The sequence below is a fragment of the Varroa destructor genome, unplaced genomic scaffold, assembly GCF_002443255.2.
Source record: "Varroa destructor unplaced genomic scaffold, Vdes_3.0 BEIS01000001.1, whole genome shotgun sequence".
Classification (NCBI taxonomy): domain Eukaryota; kingdom Metazoa; phylum Arthropoda; class Arachnida; order Mesostigmata; family Varroidae; genus Varroa; species Varroa destructor.
The window spans coordinates 10715274-10724228 of record NW_019211454.1 but is presented as its reverse complement, the minus strand read 5'-3'; the positions used below and the strand labels follow the sequence as shown (position 1 = coordinate 10724228).

Genomic DNA, 8955 nt, shown 5'->3' with positions numbered 1-8955 from the left:
GTGTAGATATATATATATATATATATATATATATATATATATATATATAATATATATATATATATATATATATATATATATACATACATACATATATCTCATGACTAGAAACACCATTTGAGATTTTTTTTCAATTATTCCTAACTCTACGCATTTTGTGCATAGTCAGTCGATGCCTAAACTGGGTTGCTGTCACTGTTATAATTTTTGCTGCAGACGTAGCACATGCACCCAATTCTGTCTATACAGATATACATGTTCAGTATACATAAACAATAATTCCTATGTAATAATAAGTCAGCAATAATTTTACCACTGTCTGGCAATATCTTTTCATGTCTCACTGAAAATTCTAATTTCCACCAACCTCGATCGTTTAATGAGGCACGTTGAGCCGGTGGCTGTTATAATAATAGCGATGAGCAAAGCATAGCTTTGCCGTCAGAGGGCGCTCTTAAAAATACGAACCCGCCTACAACATGGCGTTTATATGTTGCAATCGATATAGTGGCTACTGTATAGTAGGCTAAAAATAATCACGATTAACTGTAAAAATGGGGCTCCTTCGCTTCGCCATACCGATGAGAAGATCGCTGTTATTGTTTGAGCTTTAGAAAAATCAAAGCTTGCTATTTTCTTTTCGATATTAGTCGGGCAATTTTACACGTTTCATACATTGTAGCGACACAATCACTATCGGGAATCCTTTGGCTGAAGTCGTTCATTTTTTTTGTTGTGTTTTCTTTTGTTTTTTTTTTTTTTTTGTTAATACGCGCGTTCTTTTACAGCCAATATCCAGCCAATGGTCTATTTAAGTGAGATTCATTTTATCGAGGTGCACTGTCATTTAGCATAGAAAACAATTATAAGGGCACACCCTTGGGCTTTACTAATACGGTTGCAACGGAGCATCTCCGAGAAGAGTTCGTTTTATCTAAAAGGTTCAACACGTTGCGGAAAGTGTGTTTTATCTCGTTATATTATGATTGGGTAGTTGATACAATATCATGGGGTATAATCTAATGTAGAGTTATTTTCAGAATCGACGATTGTTTAGTATTAATGTTGTGACTATCTGTATGTATAGGGCTCTCATTTTCTTTTAACATACTTTTTACCATTAACAAACAAACAAACAAACAAACAAACAGTACATTTCAAAGTACAGTTTTTTGTCCAAGGCCAATCAAAGGCTTGATTGACGAATCGCTCGCTGATATCTAATAAGTTATTAGCATCTATAAAGTCTATATCTATATGATCACCTATATGGATATTAATCCAGATCAAGATCTATTAGTATGGCTCTGACAGCAAATTATAGTCTGCTCCTCAGAATGAATTTGCCGCTCTTCAAGAGTGACATCAGATGGGAACGCACGGAAATAGAAAACGTTGGCGATATCTTTCATGTGGTACTTATAAGTTAGTTATGCTTGAATGAGTACATTAATGTGGGGAAAGTTTTCTCATAATTAATAATTTAATAAATAGAATCTCTTTCTCTGTTCTGAAATGGCGGCTAAGGAAGAAAAGGCGGCGTAAGGTGAGGAGATAGATTAGTTGTTCGTTAAGGTTTGTTAGGAGCTGTCTTTCTCCTTCGTAACTTACTACGAAAGTTGTTCATTACTACTGTTTTTAGTTGACTTGTCGTATTTTCACCCCGCGCGTGCGCTGTTTTGTTGGCCTCCTTGACCTGTGCTTCGCTCCTGGTTTCTTTCTTCGCTTAGCCTTTTTCGTTAGGCCTTTTCTCTCTCGCCCTCTCTGTCTTTTTCTTTCTCTCTGTTTTCGCCTATCGTCATTTACATCAAAATAGGAAAACCAGCTAAATAGTTAATCATTATTAGTACTACTATTTGTATTATTATTAACAACAACTAATGACGTATTTGGTGGTGCTTCTGAGGCGGGCATTCGGTGAAGGGCGCGCCGTAATTTGACCGGACCAAGTTAGCGAGACGCTCGAACAGCTCAGCATCGAAGGATCCACCTTGCCAGTCGCAGTGAAGGGGGTTACCTGTAATCGATCGAAAAAGCAGCAAAACAAACTTTCGTTAGGATCGGCTTCTACGAGTCTCTCGTCGGGGCGCGAATATAGCGTATACGTTACGAACGCGCCCTGTTTTACCTGTTCATCAAAATTAACATTCGAATAACAATACGATTCATTCGTCGTTGTACGACACCGCGCAACGACGGGAATTACTAGGTACTAAAGTTCGATACTATTATCGCAACGGACAACGACAGCAAGTTGGTCCGAAAACAGGACCAAAAAAAATCACACGGCCGCACCGCGCCTAATTCGATCAGAGCTATATTGGAACGATAAACCTACCTGCTTTTAGAATAGCTCGCGTGTTTAATATAAACATGGTTCGACGTAATGCATCAAAGTCAACAACCTGCCAGTTCTTTCTCCTGTGACTTACCAGTCAGTGCCCATTAGAACTACTATGTACTAACGCAGAAAATTAATGAACGATGGCGCAGGTCAACTTTTTATCGACTGTAATTAAAATATATACTTTATATACATGAATGTTCCGATGAAGATGGCTAGGGCAATAACTAAGTTCATGAGTTTACGTTGGTAGTTATACTGATTTGTGCACCAATCCGTATTTCAGGAATTTTACAGCTGATGGACCGACTTCAAGTCTGAGTGTAGATATTATTCCTAGATAATTAACATGTAGACCTAAGATTTCAATGGAAAATTATACACGTAATATATGAAATACAGACGACAAACATTTGAGAGAAACAATAACATTTTTTGGTAATAAATACCAAGAATAGTCTGTAATTATTATGTAAATTGGGTGCTTCGCAGTTCCAAGCATTCGTACAACGAAAATGTGCCGAGAAAGAGAGAGAGAAATAGAAAGAACAGCACCGTTCTTTTTCCTGATAGGAAAGGGAAGGCTTTTTCTAACCAAAAGTTTGAGTGCTATTTGTCTGTGTGAATGAGTCACTTTCAAACGTGCGCTATTATCTGGCAGTTAAAAAAATATCATTAAACTCGGCGTCTTCAGACGTCTCCTATTAGTCACGACGTCTGTTAACGGTGTGTTGTTTTGGGAGCTGGGTAAACCCGTATGAGCGTGGCACAGCTGGAAACGTCGTCAGCCCGTAATGACCCTTTGAGCGATTGTTATTTAGAGGATCCCCGTTCGTCTTTCATTTTCGTAATTCTCTCCGGAAGTCTCTCGGCACGACCGAATGGACCAAGCTCGCCCTGCCCCAGAACCTCGAATCCGTCGACCAAGCCAAAGGTTGTCAGATGATCGAGCGGCTTGAGAAGCAAAGCAAACGGATGCGGGACTGACTTGGCCGGCTACTCCACTATACTGCACTTTACTCCCACCAATGTCTTTCTCTTGATTCGCAGACAGCTGTGAATGTGTGTGTTAAGACTGAAGCGTAGAGAAAACTCGCCCATCCCATTTGGGTGTTCGCCGACCCGGACGGTCAACATCGCTGGAACGAAGCGCCACATATCAAGAACAGACATCAGCAGTAATAGTAGCAGCGAGCAGTATCGAGGCCTGACATAGTCATCGTGATGGTAGGGACAACAGCAGCAGCGATGGACGAAAAATCACTGTATCAGCCGCACATCGTGCTAGCTTAGACCTAGCACGACTCTGCCGAGGGAACGCTGCCACATCGCCTTGACTGGGGATCGTCATCAGGGATAGGTTGAATGAGAAACTGAAAGAAAGAGAACGAGTAGCTAACAAACAACGTAGAAAATGGCGTTGGTCGTAAGAAGGCGAGACACACACAGTATGCCGCTGGCTGGTAGCGTCGGGTCTACCGGCTGTCCGTCACGATCGGGCCGGGGCACGGTACAGGGTTCAAATAAAAGAGAACACGCCGACTATGACTATGACTATAACGACGACGCGTCGTGATTACGAACTACGAAAAAAAAAAAAAAAAAAAAACAGCACCAAAGAATGAGTGAGCGAGCGAACAAGCGAATGAACAAATGGGACTCTAACAACGGCCGAATCAGAAGGGCGCTAAAACGACAGCCGCCAAAGGGTCGCCAACTGCTAGAGCCGCCGGCGGGCAACCTCCAGGCAAAGTCCACTGTTGGCTCCACGATCAGATTACAGGGCCATTTTCGCAGCTGCTGCTGTTCGTACCGAGACGGCCGCAAAGAGAGGGACGAGAACTACGCCGATGGGTTGTACTATACCTACGAAGGTATAGAGGGAGACGACACGGTCGCTGCACAACGACGAAGAGAAAAATGAAGGAAAGCTGGAGAAAGTCGATTCATTGGAGAAAGCGGCCTCCGGTTAGTGTATAAGCAAAGTCTCGACAACAATTAACCATAGCCACGGTCCATATGACGTCACTAATGACGATAATGATATTCTATGCGATGAACAGCATAGAAATGGTTGTCACAATGGCGGCGTTTGACTGCAGAGTGGCTCACCTGTAGAAAGAGAGCGCAACTCTCGGACCTGAGCCGATCCAGTGAAGACGCTAAACGGTGCATCTCCTAATCCAGGACAAAAACTTTCGGTTACTCGTATTTCATATGATACTAGTCTTTACCTAATTCAGACGGTAATAAAAGTGACAGCACAAGGCGATGTCGATGCTGAAACAACCTTGTGCCGATATATTATTGTAATCACTACTTACCTTCAAGCTTGATACTTCGTAACGTAGTTGGGAGCTCGTCGATGCTCAATTTCTCGAAACGATTACCGGCTAGGTCGAGTTTGCCCAACGGAAGTGTCCTAATCGTGCCCTGCAGATCTTCAAGGAGGTTGCCAGAAAGATCAAGTGACCACAGCTCAGGAAGATCCGGCGAGCCCTCGATCATAATCAACTCGTTATGGCCCATCTCCAGAGTATAAAGCTTGCGAAGGCCATTTAGGGCAGACCAATTTAGCTTTCCAATATGGTTGCCGGACAACAGGAGCGATGTCAGCTCCTTGAGATGCCGGAGCGCCTGTGGCACCTCAGTAAATCCGTTGTTGCTTAAATTGAGTGACCGTAGACGGCGTGCTCCAATCTTGTCGAACAAAACATCATCCAAAGCGGTCAGGTTGTTGTCATCAATACTAAGATTTGACACATTTGTTCTAAGCATGAATCCAAACTGGCGAAGTGAGTTCCGGCCAAGAAAGAGCGACTCAAGTTTCGGGAGCGTTGTAAAGACATCATCATTAAGTTGTTTGATATTACAGTTGACGAGATAGAGTGTAGTGAGGCCCTTAAGACCTGTACGAAAACGTGAGCGGAAAAAATTTGGTTAAAATTTATTCGTACGCATACAAGTTTATTTATGCAGCACGCAGCTCTTTTTTGACTAATGTTACGTTGGCGGCGTGTTTCTAATAGGCCGTCGCCTAGCCCATAGCAATACGCATATCAGGCACGAGTAACGTAAAATGCGATTATCCTTAACCTTTGAAAACGTCCTTGGTCGGGTTGTTCAGGCCGGTGTTTTTCAGATACAACGTACGAAGTCGTGACATATCCCGGAAGGCGTTCAAGAGGTTCGGCGCTGTCAGATCCGGATTTCCGTTCAGGTTGAGTGCCACCAGGCTTCGGGGAAAAGCGTCCTGTTCCACTCGACGTACGGCGCATGATGACAACCCCAGAGTCATCAGGCTTTCCGGAAACAAGCCCTTGGAAACGACTGCAATCAAATCACAATGCACAGCCACAACATACAATCGCTCGTAAGAGAGCTCCGCTCGCGGCCCTCTCGTCACACACTCAAAACCACGTGGGCTTTCTACCTCCATCGATAGAAGTAGTAGTAGTAGTAGTAGTAGTAGTAGTAGTAGTAGTAGTAGTAGTAGTAGTAGTAGTAGTAGTTCCTGTCTAGCTGGTTCGGACATTGGCCAAGCCCGATTGAAGAGGCAACCTACCTTCAAGATGGAAGCCATGCAGCATAAGTGTGCCCAGTTTCGGGATTCGGCTGATGGCTTCCAAGGGAGGTGGCACACCTGCAAGGCTCTTCAAGTCCAAAACTCGGGTCTCAAGCCCCTCGAAGGCGGCCAAGTCGAACGTCTGCACGAAGCTTGTATTCAGGTGAACGATGAGAGCTTTGACGCCAGCCAGGAATCGGGCGGGCACCTCCTGCATGGTCAACTCGTGCACCGAAATCACGAACTGAGCCTCTGGTGATTCAATCCGTAAAGACCGGTACAGCTGCTGCAGAGGCTCACCTGAGCTCAATTTCCGGCACACAATCTGTCGAAACAAACAGTGGACAGAAAAATGCAGAGATATACATACACAAAGAACCAACATAATGCGGCCGCTCGCAAATAACAACGAAAATAATTCGAACATTTACATTTGATGTATGGTCTTTGACGGGCAGGTACACAAATGTCCATTTTGCCATTGTATTTTAGAGCAGCTGGCTCACTGGCTTACTCACTGCATGCGTTCTACTATCCGGAAAGTAAGCGACAAGCGGACCGCGCCACGCTAAACTAATTATCTAATAAATGAATGCCGTTGCAGTGCTAGTATAGTCTACAACGTTCATGGCTTTTTTTCTCTGGCCTTGCTTACCTCGAATCGGAAATATCTGGCATCGTCCGTTTCGCTCTGAAGGGCGTCACCACACTCCATATTTTTGTATCGATCAAGACACACACAGGGCGATTGTGTTTGGTCGGGTGTAAGAACTCTATTGGCCGAAATAGGGTTCTTGCTGTTATTGCCTGTCGTGGAGGCCGTCGTGGTTGTGGACACGACGGTGACATTACCGATGGACGCCCCATGGCTGCCCGCTAGCACCGCTCCGATAAACAAGCACTGCACAAACGTCTTCCCGGAGAAAGGCATATTGTTCTCGGATGCCTCTGCAGGTCTGTCAAGACACTGCACGGGAGACCTTGACCAGAACCTCGCGAGGTTCGAGGAAGAGCCACAAAAGAGCTGAGAAATCTGGGGCTGGAGGCGTCATTTAATGGACCCGGCACGCGCGCTCATCGCTTTTTACTATCGACCCCTCGGCTCCGGGAGAGGGCAGGCGCACCCGTCAGCCGCACAGCCGCGGAGAGAGGGCGCTTCGCCTTGCCAGCAGTCAGCATATCGACGACTACAAAGAGGCAGCAGCCGCTTATGGTGTTGTTCAACGTCGCTGCTGCCAAAACAAGCCACGAACCAGCCATCACTGCCATCAGTCTGGCTATAGCACCAAAACTGGTTGTCACTGTCGTTCTGTGAAGATGCCCCTGGAACCGCTATTGGACATCATTACGTCAGACTATGCTTCTGTAGTACGGCTACTCCTAAATGTTGCTAACATCGAAATCTATCATAGGCGCCGCGAGTATGTTACGCCGCTCTAACGACTGTTTGCATGCTTTTGTTAGTGTTTTCGCGCCAATATCCGCGCCGCTGCGAACTGGCATATGCTGAGGGTGTCGTCTGTCGATGGGACTGGTCGACGAAGGCGGGCGCCGCCAAATCCTAACCAACAGGACGAATCGATGCCCATCAATAACAATAATAACAGCAGCGACAACAATAACAAAGGGAGTTACAACAACAACAACCGGGAAAAGAAAGGAGAGTGTGGCGGCAAATATTGAAAATTGTCAGGACTGACGGAGGCGAGGTCTCAATACTTAGCTGCTATATGAGGTTATAGTTTGTGCTGGTCTATTCGTTTATTTAATCCACAAAATACAAGGCATACATTATCAAAATATTATGGCACAAACAATGTCAGCCCGATTTTTGACACGGTTATGCATACCACTTCATGTCGTGAATTGGTAACAAAGGATATTGGTTACATGTCCTTAGACGGATAGCGTAGGTTATAGTAAGCAAAATGTTCCCTGGCTTAATCCGTTTGAATTAGTCATACATTTAATTATCTAATTGGTAATGCACAGGTTGTTATTTAACTTATGTTTTTTCCGCTTCGTGCATATTAATTGAATAAAAAGTGTTGAATTTCAAAGCCACGAAATAAAATTCGATTTCGTAATTTAAAAACGTATCTTTGAGAGTTCGGTATAACTAGAAACAAGGAAGAAATAACAGGTCAATCAGTCGCATAGGATTGAATTTTTGTTTTCTTTTACCCTAGAAAAGCCTACTGTCGACCATCTTGAGCAACCTATCGTTTCGAATGATCACAGTCAACACGGGGGGGGGGGGGTCACTCTACACGCAGTCAACTACAGCGATACCAGTGGGGGTAATTTCCTCAGCCCTAGTAATGTCTTCCACTGCATCTACTACGATTTTCCCCACATCTTAAAGCAGGTCAATATTACTCTGTTAATTTGAGAGCTTCGAGAGCTGGTCAAGCCCTTGGGGCCCAATGGCGCCTGTTTTTATTAATCCGTCACATCCGCACTGATCTGCGCATTTGACCCTGTGCGTCATCCAAGCGCCCCGAAGCTCATCTCGGCCTGTCGGCCCTTTAATTGGGATTCGTGTTTGCGTCTTACACGCACGACGATGATACCCATATGCGCCTCCTACAAGCCCAATGCTGGCGACCTTGAGAGCTGTGTGAGATGTTGCTATTGCTGTTGATACAAATAAATTCCAAGCTGAGCTATATACAACCTATGTAAAAATTATGGAATGCTGATCCGTGTACCCGAATACGCAACAGGTACTTATGCAGTTACAAAGACCATAAATGATTTTTATTGCGGTTAACACATTTTCTGGCATGCTTCTTCCAGTGAATCGAAATATAGACTTTATTATGGACCCATCTAATTTGGCTCAATCGGCGAGCACCGGTTGCAATACAATATGTCGCTGTTTTATAATTAAGCAACCGGGTTTTTTAAATTAAATTGTGTATGAATTTCGTTAATACCACATCCGTGTATCGTAGCCCCTTGAAGTCGTCGTGTTTACCTAAGGACGTGTCCAAAACAGTTTTCGAACAATGACCGCAAGGCCTGTTTTAAGAAATTACGGTAC

General features: G+C 44.2%; 1 protein-coding gene and 1 long non-coding RNA gene across 5 annotated transcripts in view; one reads left to right on the top strand and one right to left on the bottom strand.

Moving 5' to 3' along the window:
• LOC147758247 (uncharacterized) overlaps positions 1 to 4003 on the top strand; it is a 14772-nt gene extending 10769 nt beyond the window's left edge. For all 3 annotated transcript variants that reach the window (XR_015323345.1, XR_015323348.1, XR_015323351.1), the window contains exon 3: positions 2631 to 4003. This is a non-coding gene — a long non-coding RNA (uncharacterized LOC147758247). The remainder of the gene's footprint in view (positions 1 to 2630) is intronic.
• On the bottom strand, positions 305 to 7564 carry LOC111255428 (uncharacterized). 2 transcript variants are annotated; one of them, XM_086983032.1, is made up of 6 exons: positions 6565 to 7564; positions 5910 to 6234; positions 5441 to 5674; positions 4669 to 5253; positions 4457 to 4522; positions 305 to 2017 (listed from the first exon to the last, which is right to left on the bottom strand). In XM_086983032.1, the coding sequence occupies exons 1-6, from the start codon at positions 6838 to 6840 to the stop codon at positions 1878 to 1880; spliced, it is 1626 nt and encodes a 541-aa protein (XP_086839158.1). In that variant the 5' UTR covers positions 6841 to 7564; the 3' UTR covers positions 305 to 1877. The 2 variants fall into 2 exon arrangements, with proteins under 2 accessions (XP_086839158.1, XP_022673130.1); XM_022817395.2 differs by lacking the exon at positions 4457 to 4522 and having other exon boundaries at positions 6565 to 7557.
• Between the last annotated feature and the right edge of the window lie 1391 nt (positions 7565 to 8955).